At 36.2% G+C, this 25,813-nt stretch overlaps 1 protein-coding gene across 14 annotated transcripts in view; it reads left to right on the top strand.

Annotated features, from left to right (window-relative positions):
- LOC107583205 (nuclear factor 1 X-type-like) overlaps positions 1-25,813 on the top strand; it is a 96,874-nt gene that overhangs the window by 56,994 nt on the left and 14,067 nt on the right. For 10 of the 14 annotated variants that reach the window (XM_016269346.1, XM_016269347.1, XM_016269351.1 and 7 more), the window contains 5 exons: positions 22,733-22,795; positions 23,482-23,556; positions 24,383-24,503; positions 24,640-24,675; positions 24,800-24,927. In XM_016269346.1, the coding sequence (XP_016124832.1) occupies positions 22,733-22,795; positions 23,482-23,556; positions 24,383-24,503; positions 24,640-24,675; positions 24,800-24,927 (423 nt within the window). The remainder of the gene's footprint in view (positions 1-22,732; positions 22,796-23,481; positions 23,557-24,382; positions 24,504-24,639; positions 24,676-24,799; positions 24,928-25,813) is intronic. The other 4 variants (XM_016269355.1, XM_016269348.1, XM_016269356.1 and 1 more) reach the window with 1 other exon arrangement.

The following is a 25,813-nucleotide window of genomic DNA, read 5'->3' on the forward strand; positions in this document are numbered from 1 at the left end:
TATACAAAACTGGAAATAAGTAAACATGTATAATATATAACCAAATAAATAAGAAACGTAGAATGTTTATTAGCTAAACGAATGTCAAATAAAATAAATAAATGACGCAAAGTTTAAATAAAGTAAAAATCAGCAAAAAATGTGGAACCAATTAAATAAGAAACAAATGTTTTAAAAAACTTCCAAAATCACCTTAGATAAACGGCAAAAGTCAACAGGCTTTTCAAAATCCAAAATATTGCCAAACAGGCACTTTTGCATCTTGTTTCGAAACTAAATCATCCGCCATCATTTTGTCTGTCTAACCTCACCTCACTCTTTTTGTCAGTCAGCTCGACTCACTCTCCTCACTGGATAAATTAAATCTGATCTGTGATGCGACTGTTATTCGGCACGCTGCATTGAACAGCCGCGTTCAGTTTTTAATTGTAGTGTCTGTTCTTTTACTGAACTAAATTATTTTTATTACTATAAAAAATCAAAACGACGGTGGGGGTCGGTGCCACGGTGGGCAAGTGATGTAACCGGTGTTGCAGCTTAACACCGGTATCACCTTCAGCACCGTCTATCGCGGCAAGCCTACTTGTCGAAGATTGTGACACGTATACTCATTTTGTTACTCATTTTATATACTTTGTTATATACTTTTTAAAAATAATAATAAAATATTCAAAGCTACAAAATAACAGAAATGAATGTAAGGTAATTATAGAGATACCATATAAGTTTTTATTTAGTAAAGTTTATTTAGTAAAGTTGCATTAAATAAAGGCATTTGTTATAAAAGATTCCTATTTCCTATTTATAACAATTTTATAAAAGGTTCCAGTTTCAAAATTGTGATGTCCTTTTCAACTCTCTATTCATCAAAGAATGAAAATAAGGAATATGTTACATTTTAAAATATATTTAAATAGAAAACAGTCATTTTAAATGGTAATAATATTTCACAAAATTACTGATTTGACAGTATTTTTGGTCAAATAAATTCAGCCTTGGTGAGCAGAAGAGACTTCTTTCAACCCCACACTTTCCGTAGTTTGTGTTTTGTTAAGCAAGCAAAATTTTATTTTTCTACAATACATGTCAAATCTGAAACATTTAAGCAAAGGCTTTTATAACAAAAAATATTTTGAAAATCATTGAAACATTAATTCAGTCAAATGCGTAATAACTTTTGACTGGTGGTGCACGTGTATTGTAGGTATATGTGTGTATTTGAGTGTGTGGTGGTGACGTGTTTTCTCCGTAGGTTCTGCATGATGAAGATTTTCCATACCGGAGCGTCAGATAGCTCCACATCTGGGAAAACTATTCTTTCTTTGTGCTTTTTCACTCTTTCGCTCGCTCTCCTCATGTTTTCTTACCTGTGTGTGCGCATATGTGTCTTTGTGGGCGTACTCACTGTCGGCGGCTCTTAACCAGCAGGGGACCTCTGGCACCACAGGGGCTCCTTGTTTGGACTATGATTGATTCTTGCAGTTCATATATATGTTTATGTGTGTGTGTGTGTGTGTGTAAGAGTGCGAGAGTATGGTAGTGCTGCAGAAGATAGTGATTGTACTTCGGCCGTCCCAGATGAGATGCGTAATAACTTTTGACTGGTGGTGCACGTGTATTGTAGGTATATGTGTGTATTTGAGTGTGTGGTGGTGACGTGTTTTCTCCGTAGGTTCTGCATGATGAAGATTTTCCATACCGGAGCGTCAGATAGCTCCACATCTGGGAAAACTATTCTTTCTTTGTGCTTTTTCACTCTTTCGCTCGCTCTCCTCATGTTTTCTTACCTGTGTGTGCGCATATGTGTCTTTGTGGGCGTACTCACTGTCGGCGGCTCTTAACCAGCAGGGGACCTCTGGCACCACAGGGGCTCCTTGTTTGGACTATGATTGATTCTTGCAGTTCATATATATGTTTATGTGTGTGTGTGTGTGTGTGTGTGTGTGTGTGTGTGTGTGTAAGAGTGCGGGAGTATGGTAGTGCTGCAGAAGATAGTGATTGTACTTCGGCCGTCCCAGATGAGAGTAATTTATACCTGCTCACATGCTCAGAGGCTTTGCAGGGTCTAATGAAATCATCGGAGGGGGAGACATCTGAGAGGAAATATAGCAAAGTAAAACCTACAGCTGGGTTGTTTCTATGTAACTCACCGCTTTCATTTTTTCTGTTTGGACTAAGAGCTTGGAAAAAATGACTGGAAGGTCGGAAAAAAAGAGTTATAATGTACAGCGAAAGAAAAAACAATATGCAGCAACTCCATAACGGATACAAATAAATAATTCCTCTCTTGTGAAGCACATGTGAGACACAATCCTAAACATTTTTTTTATGTAGAAACCATTTTCACTCAGAAACTGCTAGTAAATTTCACAAATAATTACAAAGAGTTGGCAAGTAATATGCTGAACTAAACATTACATTTTGAAGTAGAACAACATATTTTAGGTTAAAGAGGTTTGCCTGACAAAAAAAGTTTGGGAATCGCTGTCATAAAGCATAAAGCGTGATGTCTACTTTAAATAAACAACAAACAGGACAGGACCAGAACAACATTCCCGAGTGTGAGTGTTGATGGTCTGGCGGCTTTAATCAGAACAAGTGTGAGCATGTCTCAGTGTCACTGATGACTGGCAGTGTCATCCTTCCCAACACAAGATGTCTTTCTCTGGACTGTGCCGTCCACCAATCACACATTTGTGTCGTTTGTTTTCTTTGCAACACATTTCTCACTGTACCCGTCCTCGTCTGCAGTCTCTCGCAGGAGTGACATCATACGCACAGAAGCAGGAGGGTCCTCATTACTTTAACTGTTTGTCTCGCAGTTTAACTCTTTCATGCTTCTTTTAGCTTTGGTAAAGACTAGGGCTGTTAAATGGTCAGAAAGATTGGGGGGGGGGATAAATGAAATACATTTATTCAACTTGGATGCATTAAATCGATCAACAGTGACAGTAAAAACATTTATAATGCAACAAAAGATTTCTATATCAAATAAATGTTGTTATTTTGAACTTTATATATAAAAAAATACGTTTTTGTCATGATTTCCACGCAGGATCATGTGACACTCTTTTTTCATGTGACACTCTTTTAAAAAAAAAAAAAAAAACTTAGCGAGTGGTAAATTGAGTGGTAGTGCGTGCAATATTATGTTAAACATCCCATCTGGATTTGATCAAATAAATTAGCTTTTAATAAGGTATTTATCTGTCATTTACTTATAAACGGAACCTTTCAAAGTAAATGAATGATTTTGCTTTGACATTTAAACCATTTTAAGAGTTTTAAAAGTATCTAATTAATTGCCTGTTAACATAATTCACAGCAAAACCATTTTTGAGTTGGTATGCACACGTTGGATGCTTCTGCTAACAGTTTAAATAAACCACATGATAATTACTTCTAATGTTCTGAGGGGAAAGACGTCTTGCCCTCTGGAGGGTGATATAATTATACAGAGCTGTGTGCAATTAAATATTATGGATCGGTTTATTTTGTAAACAAACCCACAGAAGTGTTGATCTCTACGGACTATTAGAGTACTGCAGGAGTTCGTTTTTAAATTATGTTACAATAATTCAACTATCCTTGGACATTGTGATTGAAATCTGTCTCTCAGAGCTGCAGGAATTCTCAGGGGTGAAACTGAGGGCAGTTCGGAGGCACTGTTAGATGTCAACATTCCCTTAACAATTAATATAAACAAGATGCAAATATGGCTGACGTCACACAGCTGTCCACTCACCCTCACAGCTGCCCGATTTATAGACTCGTTCCAGATTCAATGTTGGATTCCTGCACTTTCTTTCCTTTGTGTTCTTTTAACAGACTTCAGGCCACAACTGTTTATTATCATATTGATGCATATGATATTTTTCCCATTTAGCCTCCACAATGCAGTCCCAGTACCGATCTTAACTGGAAGTCAAGTCATTTTGGTTTTCTCACTGAAAGCGTAATGCTCAGAGCAAGTAGAAAGCGAGAGGTTGTGTATTTTTTGGGATCTGTGTGTTATGTAATATGGTGCTGTGTTAGTGTGAAAGTAATCCCCCGCTCTTGTTTGAAGAGTGTTTCCCTGGAGGCTACTGAGGCATGTCGTGGGGTCAGAGGTTAATACAACAGCACGTGTGCAGGTCATGTGTGTTAACAATAACAAGCTGAAGGTCAAAGGTTAAAATAGCTGTTAGGCATGGCAGCTCTGTGTGTTTGTGGGATAATTACTACATGTCAGATTTTTACAAGCTTTTACTAGATTTATACGTTTTCTGAAGAAAGGTGGTGCTTGTCAGTGTAAATCTCACCACTATCATGCTAAAGTGTTGCTATGTGATATAGTCTAGGGTGGTCTGGATTGTTGCTAGGTGGTTAGGATATTCTGGTACTTATAAATGGCTTGGGTACCTCCATCATTGTGAGTCTTTTGTTTTCTCATCTGCCAGGTGAAAATTCAAAAAAAAAAAAGAACAAGATTGCTTAGAACAGGTGTTCTTAAACATTTTGATACTATTTCGAAGGACTCCCTTCCTAAAATATATAGGCAGCTACTGTGTGTATTTTCAACCATAAAGAAACATTTATTTTTTGAAATAAATCTTCAAAAAGTATTAAAGACAATTTGTGTTAAATGTTATTGGGAAAATTACTTTCTATCATGCTGATATGATGTTTTCTTTCTACCCAGTTAAAGTTATAAACCAGAAGAGAAATGTCAAACTACTGTTGTCAATAGAAGTAATATACATTTCTGACCGGTTTTTGGATGTAGTAATGTGAATTTAGTTTATTAGTCATTTTATTTAATCATTTATTTATTTTAATTTATTTGTTTTATTTTTAATTCCAATTTGTTTTTGCACTAATATATTTATTTTAATTATTATTTTTATTTACAATTAATTTATTGTTTTTTACACCAAACAGAATAGAGTCTAATTATTTTATATTTATATAAAAATACACCAAGTCACCAAATAGAATAGAATACTATCATTTTTCCAATTGGTCTTTAGAAAGCAGAATGAATGTAGTGAAGTTAATTTATTTTTAATTTAGGAAATGCGACCGCCTTCGCTGAGAGCCAAAGAAGAATTAGGTGAAAAACAAAAGAAAAAGAAAACCTTACAGCTGCATGAGTCGTGACGTGACGTTAGCCTGATGGGACCAAACTCCCTTTGTGATTTTAAAACGTAAGACAGTACCCAGATTTGAAGACTACAGTAAGATTTAACTTCTACTGTTAATATGATTTTGGTAGGTTACTTTATATTAGATGGATAGCCTAAATGTCCTAATTTAGATGGGCTACCTGTTTTTTTTTTTTTTTTTAATGGTATATCAAAAAGTGTATATTTTTTAAATGTGATTCTTGGTACATTTTACCAGTTTTTACCATACTTTCAAAACAAAAATTAAAATAGGAAAAATATGCAATATGAAAATAATTGAAGACAAAATGTATTTACTGAGAAAAAACAAGATTTGGTTTTTAAAAAGCCTTTTTCCAAAAGGTACATCTGGAAAAAGGGGGGTCGTCTTATAATCAGGGTTGTCTTATATTCGGGCCAATACGGTATTTATAAACTTTTTCTGCTGACCCTTTAGCACTGACTTTCTGCTTGCTTGGGTTCCCTGGAGCCCTGTTTGAAAACCCCCAGACTTAGGAAACAATTTGAGGTAGAATTCATGTTCATAGCACAAACTGTAAAGGAGGTGCCAAAGTTTAATATGCAGGGTTATTATAAATATTCAAAATATCCCTCCTCTCTCTTTCTCTTTGTCTCGCACACACCCTTTTTAAAGTTCTGTCTCTGTTCATTTATCTTTGTGAGAAATATTTATTTGTTTCATTTCTTCAGGGACTGTTCTACAATCTGGCTTGATGTAGAACATTCGTATCTCTATCTAGTCTCTCAGTTCTCTCTCTTTTTATGTGTGTTTGTAATATGTTGTGGCTTAGATTGAAAACAGATTTCTCAAGGGCCTTCACTAGACAAGATTCCCCTCACACACACACACACACACACACACACACACACTCCAGTAATTGCAGTGGTTTGGCACTAGATTTAAGCTGTGTGTGATTTAAAAGTGCCAACATGCCCAGTGTTATTTTTTCTGTGTATCCTCTCAATCCTCCCAAATGATAGACTCCACCACAATCATGCAAACTGTGTGTGCGTGTGTGTGTGTGTGTGTGTGTGTGTGTGTTGCCATTTGGTCTTACCTAACTGTGTTAGGATGTTATTTAGGTTGAGCTCTGATTGATTGAGATTTGACTTATGTAGCTAAATCCTCCATTAAGGGACTAAACACCCTGTAACCTTTTGACCTCACGTGGACGTACACAATCTCACAACCATTTCAGAACCAGGACTCTGCAGACCCAGATCAGCAGATCAAACATCTCAAATAACCTCAAAAATCACTGGTATGGCAGCAAATGTGCTGATTTGTTGAGTTCTGGTCATGTAATGTGTCATCAGTAGAGCTGCTTAGTGACCCGTGAGAGATCATTCAATTGTGTGTGTGTGTGTGTCTGTCTGTGTATTAAAGCGTCAGTCAAGAATTGATTGTGAAAAAACAAGAAGATTTAGAGGTTTTACAGGTGTAAGGAAGGACACAAAGGTGTGAACACAAATTAAAAAAGCTTGATTGCATATGATTCCACATGTAGTGTTGTGCTGCATTCTTAAAGTTGTCACAAGGGGCGATATAACAGCAGTGTAAATTAATTAGCGCCATCTTTTATGGCTAGGTTGATCTATCAAGTTAGTCAAACTTTGAACATTTCAAAGATAGCTCACTTGAGTACTGAGATTTGTTACTACCACAACAATGCAAGAACACTTTAGGCACTTAGAGCACTTGCAATATGATTGCATACTTGCGTGCATATGTTCTATGTAAATTTGATGCATTATTTTAGTACTATTTCAGTTTAACTTTTATGTTTCAGAGGTGTATTATTTAAGTTTTTATTTCATGGTCATATTTCTATTTTATTTTCATGTATTTGATTATTATTTTAATTTTATATTTAATATTTAATAGTAGAAATCAACAGAATATTTAAAGAGTTATTTATATAAAAAGTAAAAATACAAAAGCAAGTAGAAACAAGTGAATACTGGCACAATTTCTTTAGACTCTGTAGTAGTCAGACTTTTATTTTGTTCAATTTTTGTACCAAAACATTCATATTTTCAGTGCAGTGTCTGAATTCATCTGCGTCACATGCTATATTGCCATCTGCAGGTGGGATCTGACCTGAAGTCATGTAATTATGGCGATTACAGAAAATTAGTTTCTAGTTGTTCGTCTATGTATGCACTAGTATGCCTAATGTGTATGAGTGAGCGATAAAGGGTGTGTTGCAGTGTGAGAAACGTGTGTGTGTGTGTGTATGTGATGGGGGGGATCATGAGACGTCTGTTTGCTGCATTGTAAGTGTGTGTTCGTCAAAGATGAAACATGAAAGGAAATGAAGGAGTGTGAGATTTGGACATGTTGAGAGACTTCTGTGGTCTTGCTATTGGCAGACAAATGTTTTCATTTGTCTACTCGCACTGCAATAATATAACCATAACTAGAAACAGAGAGAGTTGCCTGAAGAAGACATTAGATATGCGAGTGCCAGAGAACTGTCTATTCTCATCCTCCTGTATTTCTTTACGGGCTACTACAAATTACTATTTAAAAGTAGATAACTACATTGAAGCTATATGTTGGAGGAGTGAAGTTTATTTTTTCAGTTTGTAAAGTTGAGTGTGCAACATAATGTGACAAAAACAGTTATTACACTGTTACTTTTTTGGAAAAGTAACTTGTACTATTCTGAGTAAAAATTCTGAATTGAAAGAAAAAAGTTAGAAGTTTGAGATGTAAACTCAGAATTTGAGAAAAATGTCTGTATTGTGGGATAAAAAAGTTGCATTGACCTTTTTGAATGTTTTATCGCGTGGTAGTTAAATAGTTAAGTTGGTAGTGTCATTACTTTGAGGAATGTATTTACTCCCCAATACCACATTGTTCTCAAAGAAAGACAGATTGTAATGTTTTGATTTGCTTCTCTACTCTTGTGTCGCTTTCAGTGAATGTTTTATTGAAGAGAAAGTATTATTAAAGCATGTCAGCCACAAGACTATGAGGCAGAACCCACATTAAAGTTCTTCTCTCGCAGTGGTAAGCAAGCGTGACCGGCCTATTAAGACAAGACACTCAAACACGGCTACAGGATCAGGGCACTGACATATAGACTGAAATATTTCTGTTTGTGTGTGTGAAGGAGCATCAAAGAGTCTGGAGGAAGTGCATTATGGGGAACTGTCAGCACAGACACATTCTCTTGCTCTCATTCTTACACACACACACACACACACACACACACGTCACATTCAGGTCAGTGAGGATACGGTTCCTGCTTCCTTTTGTCTCGAACAATGGAAGCTCTATTACGGCCCAGAAATATTTGTAGAGAGAGAGAGTTTATTCAAAAACTTGTGTGCTTTCAATATACACAGAGATCATACAAATAAACTTCTACAACACTTTCTTCCTTGTTTCTTACTCCCCCCCCCCTCAATATATTTCATCAGGCAAGATAAACTACTATTCAAAAGTTCAGATTTGGGAGGTTTTTAATGTTTTTGAAAGAAGTCTCTTCTGCTCACCAAGGCTTCATTTATTTGATCAGAAATACAGTAAAACAGTGATACTGCAAAATATTATTACAATTTAAAATAACTATTTTCCATTTCAGTATATTTTAAGATAGGATTTAATAATTTATTCAAATTATTCTTAATTTATTCTTGTGATGACTGCTGAATTTTCAGCAGCCATTATTCCAGTCTTCAGTGTCACATGATCCTTTAGAAATCATTTTATCTTTAATTTTAGTATGCTAAACATTTTTGTGGAAACCATGATACATTTTCTTTCAGGGTTCTTTGATGAATAAAAAGTAAAAAACAAACAAAAAAAAAACTTAGATTTGAAATACAAATCTATTTCTATTGACATTATGAATGTCTTGACTGTCAACTACATTTGGTCAATTTAATATGACCTTGAAGAAAAGAAGTAATTATTTATTTAAAAAAATAATGTTACTGACCCCAAACTCCTGAATTATTGATTTATTTGTTTATTTCAAAATCTGTTAAAAAGTTGCACAATATCAGTCTGTAGATCTCTAATATGTCTAGATGTTGCTTTTTTAAATTTACTATCCCAGTTGCAACAGTTTCTAGATAAAATCAAAAAAAAGAAAAAAGAAAATGCAAGCACTTTATTTAAAATAAATGCCTCTTAGTTACGTGTTGCATAAATGCCCTTATTTTTTATTTATTTTTTTTGTGGTCATTTGTACGTACCATATTTCAGCAAAGGCGATTTGCACCCTAAAGCGATTTTCCTAAAGAGATTAGCAGCTTGCCGTGTTCTATTGTAGATAGTTTATCTGCGAACAAAACAATCGCACTATTCATCCTAGAATCTGATTTGATGCTGCTATGTGCAATAACAGTACTGGATGCAACACACACATTTAGTTCTTGCTTTCTCTGATTGCTTTGCAAGTCTAAGATGATTTCTGTCTACATGTGCATGAGTTTGTAGTATTTAAGGCATATTTGTGTAATTTTATCCATATATTTATCCCTTCCAGAGCTATAAGGCTCTTACACGCTGGCAGACAAGCATTTGGGGATGAGTTCAGTAATCTCATGCACCTCCCCTCAAAGTGTGTTTTGTAGGCCTGGATTTAGCAGTGTGTTTGTGACTGCAGGGTATTATGATATTTTATAGCTAAACCTACAGCAGATCAACGGCTACAAGCCATAAAGTATTAGAATGAGCGACTGACTGTCTGCAGAGGTAAAGCCTAAATACACTCACATAGATTCAGCCAGATATGCAGTGTGTCTGAGCAAAATGAAAGTAATGGTGATAATGGTGTAAAAGAAGTGGATATCTGTGAGTTTTTGCCTGTCCCAGCCATCTTAGGGTCCCCAGGTAGTCTTGAAACATTAGTGAGGTAAAGAGAAAGACGTGTAGGAGAAATTGAGTGCAATTCAGTACTAAATGTGTTAATGGGTCCCAGCTGCTCTGATCGGAAAACCAGAGAAGGTTTAGAGATTCCAGAACTCAGTCACTTTTGTTCTAGAGATTGCTGTCCTGTTATTCAGCAGAGATACCGGACGGAGTAATTAGCTTGTAGAATGTAACTACCTCAACTCAAAGCTAATGAGAAAATGATGTATCCTTGCCGGCCAGCTAAACACGTGCCAGAGCACATTTTCTAAGAGTCCCGTACCTAAATCTAAAGTGACTTTACACTCTCAGACTCCTCAAAATTTCAGCTTCTCCAAAATGATGCAGTCGATCATCTTCAGCAGGTTATTCAGAGTCTGATAGTATGATAGTGGCTGAACTTACAGGAGAAAAATGAGACATTTTAAATGTCATTTTGCAGAAGAACATTTCTACAAAAATAATAAGCAGCACAACTTTTTTCAACATTGATAATAATAAGAAATGTTTCTTGAGCAGCAAATCAGCATATTAGAATGATTTCTGAAGGATCACGTAACATTGAAGACTGGAGAAATGATGCTGAAATCATTTTACAATATATTCAAATATAAAGCAGTTATTTTAAATGGTAATCACAATATTTTTGGTCAAATAAATGCAGCCTTGGTGAGCAAAAGACTTCTTCCAAATACATAAGAACATCTTACAGACCCCAAACTTTTGAATGTTGGTGTGGCAACAAATGGATAAGGATCAACACCCAACAGTACAACAATGATGAGCTAATAAATAAGCTGGACACTTGACCATCATCACAACCTCTCAGACAAGACCCTGTGTCGCTCTCTCTGTCTTTCCATCTGATTTCACTTATCTGGCAGTTTCAGTCTGAAAGGATACTTATGGCCTAATAATCCCACTTTCCTGCAATTATCTCTTTTTTTCTCTGATTCCATCTTAAATCCCTCCACCTCTCTTTCTGTCGACACCCCTGATGAAAAGGGGGAAGCGAATGGGGCGCTAATCTGTAACAGAGAGTGTGTGACAGAATTCCTGTGCTCTCTGTGAGAATCTGCAGATGTCGGTGTGGCCGACAAAAATACTAGTCCGTAAAAAGAACAGCGGATGGAAAAGGAGAGGAAGAAAACGAGGGAAAACCCAGCGTCTCGGCCGCAGGGTATGTCTGCTTGCTGCCAGTGAGGTGAACGCCACCCAACTAAAACAGAAAACTAAATCACTAAGCAAATGTTTAGATGTTTGAGCTGCATCTGGTGTTGCGAGCCGAGAGGTTGGACTGCTGCTACTAGTAGCTGAAAAGTAATCAAATCACATAGATCACATCAAATTAAGGAATACGACTGAAATCTGGCAGCATTAAAGGATTATTTCATCCAAAACAATGAAAGTTTGGTCATTATCTGCACCCTCCTGTTGTTACAAATCTGTCAGCTATTTATAAAGACCTCATCTGTCAAAAAGTATTCATTCATGCATTCAAAAGTTTGGGATCAGTACAATTTTTTCAATGCTTTTCAAAGAAGTCTCTTCTGCTTACCAAGACTGCATTTATTTGACTAAAAATACAGTAAAAACAGTAATACTGTGAAATGTTATTACAATTTAAAATAGCTGTTTTCTATTTGAATATATTGTAAAATGTAATTCATTCTTGTGATACAAAGCTGAATTTTCAGCATCATTACTCCAGTCTTTAGTGTCACGTGATCCTTCAGAAATCTTTCTACTATGCTGATTTGCTGCTCAAGAAACATTTCTTAGCATTATAGATGTTGAAAATGGTTGTGTTGCTTCATATTTTTTTTGTAAATCATGATGCTTTTTTTCTGTATTATTTGATGAATAGAAAGTTCAAAAGAACAGCATTTATTTTAATAGAAATATTTTGTATCATTATAAATGTCTTTGCTGTCACTTTTGACTAATATAATATGTCCTTGCTGAATTTGAATATTAATTGCTTTACCCCCCCAAAAAATGTCTTACTTACCACAGACTTTTCCATAATAGTGTATGTACATTTGCTCTGGTGGTCATTCAGTCAAAAAAAGATGTTTTGGATAATATTTTACCTGCTTTTGTCCATACAGTTAAAGTCACAACAGCTTTGAACCCAATTCTGATTTACTGTATGGACAGAAAAACACTGAGACCTTTTTTTCCCAAAAGAGCTTTTCTAGTGTTGCACAGAAAGAGATTTAAACAGAGAGGTTTGGAATGACAGTCCTTTTGAAACACTATGAAAAACATACAAATCTAAGTACAAAACATAGTAAACTACACATTGCCTGCGCTCTGTTTCTGACAAGATGTTTTTTAGAAGTCGTCATGCTCTGGAAAGCGATGTGTAATGATATATAGCTCCGGCAGTGCATGACATCTGGGCTTGTAGGTGTTTCTGAGAGGCGGTCTGTCCCGCTTAACCCCGAGGGCTGCTGAGGGCGGGAATAGAGCTGGTTCATTTGAGGTTATAGTGATTTGCTTCATGCCAGATGATAGACAGCACCTGCCTCCCAGCTGTGCTCTACTGGCCCTAAGAGTCATAGAGTTGATTCATCTGTGGCCTGTTTCAGAACAGAGCAGATGTCTCCTCCTCTATTCCTCACGTTAAACATGAACCTCACTTCCTGCTCACGTCTTGGGGAGAGAGGGAGAGGAAAATGCACAAATTATTTAAGCATTTAAAATCTGGAAAAAAGCATTAAAATACATACTGTTTTTTTATAGTATAGCCATAAGTCTAAAAGGTATAGTTCTGTCGAAAATTCTGTCACTATTTACTCACAGTAGTAGATTTTTAAAAAAATGTCCTGGTCTGTCCATACAACAAAAGTCAATATTCTTCAAAACATCAATGAAAGTTTGAAACAACATGAGGGAGAGTAAATGATAACGGAATTTGCATTTTTATGTATCCCCTTAAATACATATTTTGAATGGCTGAAATCAATGTGTTGGCTTTGACTCATTCACAAATTCTGGTGCAAATCCCACCAGATAAAACTGCTGCCATCAGTGTTCCTTCCATCAGCTATTATAGGTTCAGAAGCAACTTTTGCATCTGACACATACACGTACTGGTAACTTTAGGGATTCACTCGCGCTTTTAAATACAGTTATCACTCCAAAACTTTGCAGTGTGTATGTGGCCTTTGTTTCTAACTGCAGACTCCCTTTGATTCAACATCTCTCTCTCTTTATCCCTCTTCCAGCATTTCCCCTTTTTTCCACATAAAGCTGTTTTTCATAAACTAGCCTGGAATAGCAGTCCCTGAGGCAGAGGCCTGAAACACTAGCTCTCTCTGAGCTTTCTGTGTCTGTGTGTGCGTGTGTGTATGTATGGAGGCTGAAACACTAGACTTTTCTGAGCTGCTGCCAAACAGATGCAGTCACTTGTAGTTCCACTGGAGAAACCTTCATGGCTCTTTCTCTCTCATTCTGTTTATTTCTCTGCATCTCGAAACCCAGTTCTCACATCAGCCTTGAAGTGTCTTTGTTTGTGCCTGATTTTCAAAGAATAACAGTTTGCTGTTTTATGATCACTCTACAGCTCCATAAATATTAGTTGTTCGTGCAAAATGATTTGGGCATTTTTGTGGTGTTTGCTAAGGCAATCTTCATATCTTTCATCAAAATGGAATAAATTGCTCTTAATCAGAAACGACTTTAGCTGATGTCACCAAGTCTTCTTAAAGGGTTAGTTCACGCAAAAATGAAAACTAGGCTGCGTTTTACTCACCCCTGAGGCATCCTAGGTGTATATGATGTTCTTCTTTCAGACGAATCCAGTCGGAGTTATATTAAAAATGGTCTTTGATCTTTCAAACTGTTTAATGCCACTCAGCGGGTGTTGCATTGCTTCAGTCCAAAAGAATTTAAATAAAAATTGCCCATCCCTAAAAATAAGTGTCTCACACGGCTCTGGGTGGTGAACAAAGGCCTTTTTTAGCGAATCGATGCGTTTTTGTAAGAAAAATATCCATATTCAAAACGTAATAATCACTTGAATCTAGCTTGCGCTCACTGTTGTAAACAGAAGCAGTTCCGGGGGAATGACGTATGAGGTTGGCTTTGCGCATGCACCGCTCAGAAGTGACGCACGCGGAAAAGCAGAGGAGAGATCAAAACAAAACAATGGTCAAGAATTACAAAACTTAATTCTTTTTGAAGTACAAAACGAGGATTTGTAAAGAAGAATGTCAGAGGATTTCTATATAAGCCAAGAGAAGACTGGTTTTCCTTTGCTAAAGTAAGGAAAGTTTTGCTTCCTTTGATCCTGTAAACAAACGTTGGTTTTCACGAGACTCACCGGCGCATGCGCAACGCTGACCTCATACGTCATGCCCCCGGAACTGCTTCTGTTTACAACAGTGAGCGCAAGCTAGATTCAAGTGATTATTACGTTTTGAATATGGATATTTTTCTTACAAAAACGCATCGATTCGCTACAGGAGGCCTTTGTTCACCCCCCTGAGCCGTGTGAGACACTTTTTTTAATGGATGGGCGACAATTTTTGTTTAAAAAAAAAACACGAAAAGACAATTTTTAATATAACTCCGACTGGATTCGTCTGAAAGAAGAAAGTCATATACACCTAGGATGCCTCGGGGGTGAGTAAAACGCAGCCTAATTTTCATTTTTGGGTGAACTAACCCTTTAATGTTTAACCCCTTTCCTCCCACCACTATTCTTGATCCAATCACTTCTTAGGATTTGCTGTTAAATATAGTCATTCCATAATATATGGCCCTGGACCACAAAACCAGTCTTAAGTCGCTGGGGTATATTTGTAGCAATAGCCAAAAAAACATTGAATGGGTCAAAATTATAGATTTTTCTTTTATGCCAAAAATCATTAGGATATTAAGCAAAGATCATGTTCCATGAAGATATTTTGTAAATTTCCTACTGTAAATATATCAAAACTTAATTTTTGATTAGTAATATGCATGGCTAAGAACTTCATTTGGACAAGTTTAAAGGCAATTTTCTCAGTATTTTGATTTTTTTGCACCCTCAGATTCCAGATTTTCAAATAGTTGTATCTCGGCCAAATATGTTCCTATCCTAACAAACCATACATCAAAGCTTATTTATTCAGCTTTTAGATGATGTATAAATCTCAATTTCAAAAAATTTACCTTTATGACTGGTTTTGTGGTCCAGGGTCACATATTATAGTCCTATTTTGGACGTAAAATGGATTGCCAAAATGTGTTTCAGGTGCATCCAGCACCATTTAAGAAATGACATGGAGACTTGGGGGTGTAATTTTTTTTACTTTTACCTAGCAACCACCCACAATCCCCTAGCAACCACATAGTAACATTCTAAAAATCATTATAACATTATTATTGGGGATGCCAGAGGTCAAGATTTTAAATCTTAAATGAATTAAAGTTCCTCTTGTAGGCCTAAGTGTTCTGCAGACTGCTGATTTTTGCTCATCTTATTCAGCTGCAGCAGAATGCTTTGTAAAAAGACAGAATAAATATGTTCGACATCTAAGTATTTGATTTTTTAACCCCATCGGAATCGGTAAAATTTAAACAATACCCAACCCTACTCCCTACCTAGCAACCGTGTACACATGGAATAATTCTGATGAAATATAAAAAGAAATGTCTGAAATGTGAACAGTCGTTATTAATAATTGTGATTTATAGTTTTTGAGGGAAATAATTGTGATTATCAGTTTAACCATTACCGTGCAGCCCTACTGCATGGCAATGCCTTTGCCACTGCTCTAGCATTGTGGCCGCAAGTTCTACATGGGCAAACACTACACATATTTTCTTTAGAACATGTGAAAATGTACTTTAGGTGAGTTTCTGTCATTTGGAAGGGCTCTATAGGCCTCCATTGAAGCCTGGGACCATCCTACTACACTTTCCTCATATCAGGCAGCATCTGAGAAGAGAAGGTCCCGGATCAGATGAACAGCAAGAATCGAGACGGGACAAGCTCCTTATGTCATTAAATAAGATAAAAGCCAAACCACACACACACACACAGAGCTCAGGTTAGCACAGATCAGCTGGTCATTAGACTCTGACCTATGTCTGCACTTCCTCGTCGAGATGTTTGTTATGTTTGTGTATGTTCATGCAGTGATGTTTGCTTGTTTTTAGGACTTCAGAGGATTCTGGGAAAAAGGTATTGGATCCTGTTATCATGTACTGAGGTTTATTAGTGTGGTAGCACTAAAGGATCATAGCGATAAGCGCATAAACACACGCATGCATTTTGCCCCAATTTCTAGTGGATAAACTCATGTGAGTGTCACGATTGACAGTTCGCTAACCCTCTGTGACCTCAGATGACCATCCCGACCCGCTGCACAACACACACTCATGACATCATTGAGCATCTGTGTGCTCCAACTACACAATGCACAAAGAACAGGAAGGGCAGGAAGCTCAGGGGGTGGGGTTTGGATCGGAACCCCCATATGTCATTGGCCTGTGTATTCAGTTTCTAGCTCTGTGATTGGCTGAAAAAAGGAACCCCATCGTCCACATGCAAGCATGTTAGGTTTTGGCTCTGTCTGGGGGTCAAAGTGTATGTGTGTTCATGTATCAGTGTGTATCTTCTGTCTGTTATTCTGTTTGTTCTCCTCCTCTATTAGTTGTCTGTTCGCTCTGTTCTCTTTGTATAGATGTATGTTGTGTACTCCTCTTTTCTCTTCACTTTCTTTGGCAACAGATCCCGTCTGCCTTCCCCCTCCTAATTCTCTCTCCCGTTTTTTTTTGGCAGAACCTTCTGTTCCCAGACCTCCTTCGGGCTCTTTCTCTTTCTATCACTTTCTTTCTCTTTCTGTGGCACAAAGTGGCATTTTTACATTACATGATCTGTTTGGTGGATCTCTGTGGCACTGTCCAAGATCTGCACATTTTTCTGAAGATCAAGAGTGCTGGTCTGTGCAAAACTCACTGCTTTGATGCCAGGGTGTTGTTAGCATTGAAAAGTTTGGGGTCAGTAAGATTTTTTATTATTAATAGTTTATTAATTTATTAATTAAGGATATATTAAGAATTAATTAGGGATGCACCGATACCACGTTTTCCAGTACTCGCCCGATACCAATACTTTTATTTTTGGTACTTGCCGATACCGAGTATCGATACCGATATTTTTTTTTCATTTGTAGATATTTAAATATTGGGTACTGAAACCAAAAGGGTATATATAATGTTAGTTGGTTAACTTCATTTATCAAATAGATAGTCAAACCAAAATTTATTCAGACACCTTCAACATTTCTCACATTATCACAGTTTATTCACTATAGTTTAGAAAATGGTAAGAAAATATGACAAGAACTCAGAGTTAAACTGTGTCAGAACAAATTCATCTTGATAATGTTAGATAATTTTGATAGAAAGGTATGTAATAGATTACAATCAACCAAAAATTATTCAGACAGCTGTTAGTATGACAGTATTTACACAACTATGATTACTTTGTCGGGCAACACTTAGCCTCAATGACAGCCAAACATTATATTCATTGCATACATATACTTCGTAGTAGACATCCTTAACTCCTTTCTGCTGTCTGTTTTTCTGTTGTCGGTGTTTCTTTGTTTGAATATGGCGCTTATCACATGCTGTGTGGTATCGGCATTTGGTATCGGGGCATTTTAACGAGTACAAGAGATCAGTATCGGGCCCGATACCGATGCATCCCTATAATTAATTAATATATTAATTAAGGATGCATTTAATACATTTAGAATGTTAGAAAAGATTTCTATTTCATATAAATGCATTTTTTTTTACGTTGTATACATTTATGAATCCTGAAAAAAAGCAGTTTTTACAAAAATATTAAGCAGCACAATTTTTTCAATGTTTATGATAAAAATAAATATTTCTTGAGCAGCAAATCAACATTTTAGAATGATTTCTGAAGGATCACGTGGCACTGAAGACTGGAGTAATGATGCTGAAAAATCAGCTTTGATCACAGAAAAAAAAAAATTTGTTTGCAATTTCTTAATATTAATATTTCTAAATCTTAATATTGACTCCAAAATATTTGAATGCTAAGGGTATTTTGGTATTTTGACAATATGACCAAGGTCCATCCTTCAGTTTTAAAGTGTAATACTGAGGGTTAGACGTTTGTTCAAATCACTAACTTTGAGTGTGCAATACTAATAGCAATGATTGGCTCAGAGAGCACCACTAAAACCAAGCAAAGCTAAGATTTTTATGTCCAAACTTGGAGGTTTATGATGCAACCTGTTAACATGCACTACAAAAGTTGATAAATATGCTCTAAATGTTGTAATAAAGGTTAAAATGCCAATGTGTGTGTGTGTGTGTGAGAGAGAGAGAGAGAGAGAGAGAGAGAGAGAGAGAGAGTGTGTTTTATACCTGGTATCCTGTGCAGCCCTTTACACATTGAACTATTGTGAAGCCTGTTTAACAGTCGCATCCTGTCTGGGTCACGGGGTGTTCTGAGGACACACACTCACACACATACACACAAATGAATGCACATCCTGCTCTATCTCACCAGATTTAGCACTAGATAATAAATATGAGGAGCATTATCAGTGTATTTCTCTGTTTGCATTGCATAAGAGTATGTTTATGATATCATTTATTGGGCTTGTGCTTGTACTGTGTGGGGAAAGAGAACCACAGCGATCAAACCACAAGTGTCAACAAACTGTGTTTATTTTTATTGACACTGAAAGGTGATGTTTGTTGATGTAAAATTGCACACCTGTGACTTCCCTGAAATGGCCCAAATCTCATCACCTGCTGTCTCCAAAGCTCTAGGGCTTTTCGCTCTGCTGTTATCATGTCTGACTTCCTCACTGCCCTGAGGAGCCCCCTACTGGGAAGAAGGAGAATAGACTTAAAAAGCCTGTGATTGGTAAACCTAGCAAAATCAAGTTTAGGTCGCAATGGAGTGCAAAAACAAAAGAAAACAATACAAAATTACATTTAGCATAAGGACATTTTTTTTACATAATTTCGTGGAAATTAAGAATTTTTCTGTATGTATTGTTACTATTGATAAAGTTAAGAAAATATGATTTTGTTTTTTGTACTCTATGGTTCAAATGTTTATGGGTCTTTAATATTTTAATGTTATTTTAAATGAAACCCCCTGTCTCCAATTTATTTGCTCAAGAATACAGTAATATCAGATACAATGCAAAATATTATTACAGTTTAAAATAACTGTAAAATAAATGTAATTTATTCCTGTGATCAAAGCTGAATTTTCAGCATCATTACTCCAGTCTTCAGTGTCACATGATCTTTCAGAAATCATTCTAATATGCTGATTTGATGATCAGGAAACATTTCTGATTATTATCAATGCTGAAAACACTTGTGGAAACCTTTTTCAGTATTCTTATATGAATATAACGTTCAAAATAACAGCATTTATTTCTTTTTGTAAAATTATAAATGTATTTACTGTCACTTTTTATCAATTAAATGTGTTACTTTTTATAAATTTAATGTATCATTGCTGAATAAAAGTATTAATTTCTTTCTGGGAAAACAAAATTACCTACCCTAACAGTTTGAACAGCAAAGTATATAATTTACTTTATAGAAATGTGACTTTGACAGTTATGAAAGAAAATAATAAAATAGAACAAAACAGTGCATAATATAACTGTATCTTTATTTCCATTCAACAAATTATGATCTGTCTTTAGGTGATTATTTTCACTTCTGTAGGGATTTGAGTTACACAGTGTGATTATTATTCCACTTTTTATTTCTTTCTGTCCATCCTTCTCTCATTCTGTCTTTGTGGACGAGGGTCCTTCTAGGGTTCCTTTGAGATCTGATGTGCCCATCTAATCAAAAGCTTGTAAAGAGCCCAAATCACATGTCGGCTTTAGCCAGGGTGTTTGCGTGCTGGTGTGAGTGTGTATTAAAGCTATTTATGTCAACACATTGATGGAGACTCTTGGATTTATGTGTGAAAGATGCATCTTTATTTTTCTGCTCTTTTCTCTTGTCTCTCTTCATGCGTGTATGTCTCTTTCTCCATTCTTTCTCTCTGTGTGTGTGTGTGTGTGTGTGTGTGTGTGTGTGTATTGGCACACTATGGCTGCAGACGGGCACACAGATGGGTGACAGGCTGTGCCGAAACCACTCTCACACACCTGCTCCTTCATACACAGACTTACACATGCATACATAGAAAAATGTACACACAAATGCACGTTGAAAAACAGCTTGCTTTTAATGAAATAACCTCACAAATGTAGGAGTTTACGTTTGCTGAGCTGTTCCCTAAAGCTCTTCATGTGTAAGTGCAGACAGATGTTTCTCTCGGCTGACTCTGTAACTCCCGAGCATCTGTAATCCCGAACAGCCCAGTACCGCACATATATGGATGTCCTCGAGCTATGAGATATTTCTCATTGTGACACTGAGCTCAGGATGAAAAATAAATAATTAGAGCCGAAAGAAAGCCGGAGAATGATGACTATTGGCTGATAAATGAGTGCGGAGAAGGCGGAGGGGATTAGGACGCTTTGGAACACTTTTAAGAGCATTATGGATTAAAAAAAGGTCAGAATGTTTAGCAACATAATGCTAAACCTCTTAAGCGAAACCCAACTGCATGCTGATAAACTGGGACGGAGGGAGGGGGCGAAGAAAAAGAGGCTGTATGGGGTTTAACAACTGTTTGGGTCAGAGAGAGAGAGACGTGTTTAAAAGACACAGAGAGAGTTGTTTTATAGGCACAAACATACACGTACCTAAAGTTATTATAAATTATAATAAAAAGGACGTGTGGACATCTACACACTCATAATCATTGAACTTGATGCAGCGTGCAACAAACTTCATTTGACAGCTGCAGCGGATGGAAAGACTGTCAGTAAATAAAAGTATGTTAAGAATTGAATTAAGTTTTGGTTTACTCCTCACACAAAGCTGTCATTATGACTTCAGAAGTAAATGTAGCTTTCCCACTTTTATAAAATATATAAAGTTTTTTTTTTTTTTTTAGAAAAAAAGAGTTTCCTAAAAAGAAGGTGAAAAGAGGAATTAGGAAAGTTACATTACATACAATTTAGGAAAAAGAAGAAAAGTGTATAAGACAGAAAATCAAAGAGATGACATGAATGCTTTGACATTAGATTGATCAAAAGTGACAATTATTTCTATTCCAAATAAATGCTGTTCTTTTGGACTTTCTATTCATTAGCGAATCCTGAAAAAAAACATGTATCATTGATTTCAACATTGATAATAATAGAAATGTTTCTTGAGCAGCAAATCAGCATATTATAATTATTTCTGAAGGATCATGTGACTGAAGACTGGAGTAATGATGCTGAAAATTCAGCTTTGATGACAGGAATAAATTACATTTTAAAATATATTACAATAGAATAAAGTTATTTTTAATTGTAATAATAAAGTTAGATTGGGGTTTTAATGACCTAACACATTAAAAAAGTTCAAATTATATTTTTTCTCTTTTGGTTGTGTCTTTTCTCACCTACTGGAGCACACAAGGAGGGTCAGGACTGTCAGCGATGCCCCTTCAAAAACAATAGGAGCATAAAGCTGCAGATGAACAGTACATACTGTATGAACATGTTTTTGGTAATTTGTGTGTGGGTGAAATCAGTTGCAGTGTTTACACTCTGCACCAGTCTGTGTGTGTAACTTATGTCACTGCATCAAAAGATCACAAAGTTCGTAAGTTCTGTCATTTTTTGCTCATGTTTAAGTCGTTACAAACATGTATGAATTTATTCGTTACATAGAACACAAAAGGAGAAATTTTGAACAACATCCCAGCCGCTCTTTTCTGTATATTGATAAAAAGTGTGACAGCTGTAGCCAAGGTTCATAATTACAAAAACCTGATGCTTTTGTAACACCAGCCTGGGCTTCTTTTGAATTTGTAGCGAATTCAAACGGTAGAATTTCGGGAATCTCCAACACTCATTGAGGCTGAATGACTTGTGGACGCTTTGTTGCAGCGCTTTTGCTCTCAGTCCGAGCATCGGTGAGTTTAAACAGGACTAGGGATGCTGTATGCCATGTGAAACACAACCTACTGTACACATTTTTCAGCCTTGTTCATGCGTTTCGGCCTATGTTTATCCTGTGTGTGTGTGTGTGTGTGTGTGTGTGTGTATGTCATCAGCTAGCAGGAATGTGTGTGCACCGCCAATAATAAGATGGCTGCCAAAGACTAAAATGGCTGCCAGGACTCCAGAAAAAGAGAAAGTGAGAGAGAGATGGAGACAACACGCTAAATGTAGAGAAAAAGAATCCATCTTGCTCTTTCTCCTCTGTTTAGACTGCTGTTCTTTTGTTTGTGCGAGTGTATTTGTCCTAATCTCTACACACTCCATCAAATCATGCTGGCATGAGCCAGTGTGTTCCCTTATCACCTACAGCCGCCCGATAAACACCTCCACAAACACACATGCACACGCAGCCTGCTATAAACTGTGCTGATAACACACACTTTCATGCATATGTACTCAGACACTCGTTTCTAATTTTTTCTCTCTCGTGTTCACAAAGCTTGACAATATCTGCCCGCAATGTTGTTGTGTCCAAGTGCCTAAACATCACTGAACAATCCAATTTGAACAGTAGTAATTGAATATGAGCCATTTTCTGCCATTTATATGCATCGTTTCCCTGTCTCTCAATGCAGAATCTGGGCAATCAGACAATTCCAATCAACAAGGAGAATCGGACATCAAACCCCCACCAAACGGTGAGACTTACACACTATTATACCATTTAAAAGTTTGGAGTCTGTAAGATTTTTTTTAATGTTTCTGAAATAAGTCTCTTATGCTCACCAAGGCTGCATTTATTTGATAAAAAAAAATTGTATTGTGGAAAAATAATATTGTGAAATATTATTACAATTTAAATGCCTGTTTTCTATTTCAATATATTTTAAAATGCTATTTGTTTCTGTGATGCAAATCTGAATTTGCAGCATCATTACTCCAGTCTTCAGTGGCACATGATCCTTCAGATATCATTCTAATATGCTGATTTGCTGCTCAAGAAACATTTCTTATTAATGTTGAAAACAGTTGTGCTGCTTCATATTTTTGTGGAAAGCATGATGCGTTTTTTTTTAAGATACTTTAATGAATAGTAAGTTCAAAAGAACAGCATTTATTTGAATAGAAATCTTTTGTAATATTATAAATGACTTTGACTTTTTTATGATTTTTTGAACAATTCAATGCATCCTTCATGAATAAAAGTATTATTTTTTTCTTTAAAAAAAAAAAAAAGTCTTACCCCACACACATTAGTACAGCAGTATCACACAAGCAAGACTGTTAGACTAGAGTTATTAATGTCTCTTAGCACAGAGCCCAGGTTCCAGATGGGTGAGGAATATGTTGAGTTTAGGAATGTGAATTTGTGTTGTCTCTGCAGGACATCTGAGTTTTCAGGACTGCTTTGTGACTTCAGGGGTGTGGAACGTAGCCGAGCTGGTACGAGTGTCTCAGAGTAAGTGCTGTAACACACCAGTATTTTCTTAAATGAACAGCACACTGCAAAAAATATTGTGTTGCCAAATTCATGAACGAATCACTTAATTGTTGAATTTTTATTTATGAATCAGTGGAACAGTTTGGTAAACAGACCAAATCAAACAGAGGACTCTCACCCTCTCGCTGAAGTTATGTCTGACTCAAATTGCTAATTTGATATTCTGATTTGTTAGGTTACTGCATCTTAATCAGTCTTAGAGTTTTGTTGTGTTTTTATTAAAAAGACAAGAAATCACAACCAAGTGTTGTTTTAGTGTCATTGTTACACTTTTTTAGTTTTTATTCTTATTTTTAATTTTAGTTTTATATTGTTTTATATTAATATTTTTTGTTTTTATAATTTGTGCTTTCATTTTAAGATTCTTTTTTTTTGTGTGCTTTTGTCTTTTTTATTGTTTTTAATTAATTGTGCATGTAGTTTTCATAAATTTTTATTTCAGTTTTAGTTTATATTATTTTACATCTTCCAGTTAAATGAAAAGAAAATGAGGAATGCTGAAACTAAATAGTTTTTTTATACATTTTATTTTTATTATTTTATTTTATTTATTTTATTTTTTTAATGGTTTTAGTTTTAGTGATGATAATAATCCTGAAAAAAGTGATGCTGTCTTTAAGAAAGTTGTAATACCCAGATTTGGTATTGTTGGGAAGTAGTAAATTACATCTAACATTCATTTAGCATAGATTCGTTAGTAACTTCACACTCTCTATTAGATATTTAAGTTTTTAGATTTTACATTTGAAAAGTTCAAACTTCTGCACTTTTCTCTCTTCCGCAGCCCCCGTTGCAACAGCATCAGGTCCTAATTTCTCTCTCGCAGATCTGGAAAGTCCCGGTTACTACAATATCAACCAAGTAGCACTCGGCCGACGTTCGCTTGCCTCTCCTCCATCCACAAGGTGAACACACATACAGCCTTATGCCTGCTCTTTGTGCCTATTTCAGTCTCTCTTCAGTAGAAATTTGATCTGTGTTGCTCTCCTTTTTGTCCTTTCTTCTGTTTCCTCTTTGTCTGTCGTTCTTTTTGCGCTGTAGGTCTGAGGTGGAGCTGTACGCCAGTCTTCCTCGGAGGTACTAAGTCTGTCACAGTCTTCTGTATCTATGCACTTTTTCTGTGTTTCTCTCTATCTGTCTACAGGAATCAGTCACAGGGATATTGATTAACCTCTCTCATGGTCTCTGTCTCTCTCTGTAGCTCTAATAAGCGTAAGTCTATAGATGACAGTGAGATGGAGAGTCCTGTCGATGATGTCTTCTACTCCAGTCGTTCTCCAGCCGGCACCAGCTCCCAGTCCAGCGGCTGGCCGAATGATGTTGATGCAGGTGAGCATCACGTATAGACATGAATACACCTTTTACACTGAAATGGTGCTGATACCAGAGTCTAGTCTCGGCTGTGGGATCTTCAACACAGTAGCAGTTATCTTTGAGAACCGACCTACATTTCCACTGACTTGAGAGCCAATTGAAGATTTAAATAACTATGGGCAACATAACATAAACTGCCTATACACAAGCATGGTGTTCAAAACAGGGTCCCCGCAGGTCCATAAAGAAATAGTTCAACTAAAATAAAAAATTTGCTGAAAATTGACTTACCCTCAGGTCATCCAAGTTGTAGATGAGTTTGTTTCTTCATGGGAACAGATTTGGAAAAATGTATCATTGCATCAATTGCTCACCAATGGATGCTCTGCAATGAATGGGTGCCGTCAGAATGAGAGTCCAAACAGCTGATAAAAACATCACAATAATCCACAAGTAATCAACACCACTCCAGTCCATCAGTTAACATCTAGTGAAGTGAAAAGCTGCATGTTTGTAAGAAATAAATCCATCATTAAGATGCAAAATTTTCAGCAAATTAAAATTTTTGGGAGAACTATCCCTTTAAAAAGTCTTAACATCAAAATTAAGGCCATAAAAAGTCATAAATGGTATAACAAAAGTCTTATTTATAATTTAAGAGGTAAAATTTGTGGATGGAAAAACAAGAATCGAACGAGCAGCTGGACGTAGTAAATCATAGACATTTCAAAATAAGAGTCCCCGTGTATTTAGGGCTAGTTTGTAATTAAAAGTCCTGCATTATGGATAAAATCTTTTTTTTTAAATTCAACATAACCTCATGTAGTTTCTTTCTGTACCATCCCATCACAGGAAGGAAAGACTAAGAACAGGTCTTAAAAGTCTAAAGTGTAATTTTAAA

The sequence above is a fragment of the Sinocyclocheilus grahami genome, unplaced genomic scaffold (genome assembly GCF_001515645.1).
Source record: "Sinocyclocheilus grahami isolate Dianchi unplaced genomic scaffold, SAMN03320097.WGS_v1.1 scaffold51.1, whole genome shotgun sequence".
Taxonomy (NCBI): domain Eukaryota; kingdom Metazoa; phylum Chordata; class Actinopteri; order Cypriniformes; family Cyprinidae; genus Sinocyclocheilus; species Sinocyclocheilus grahami.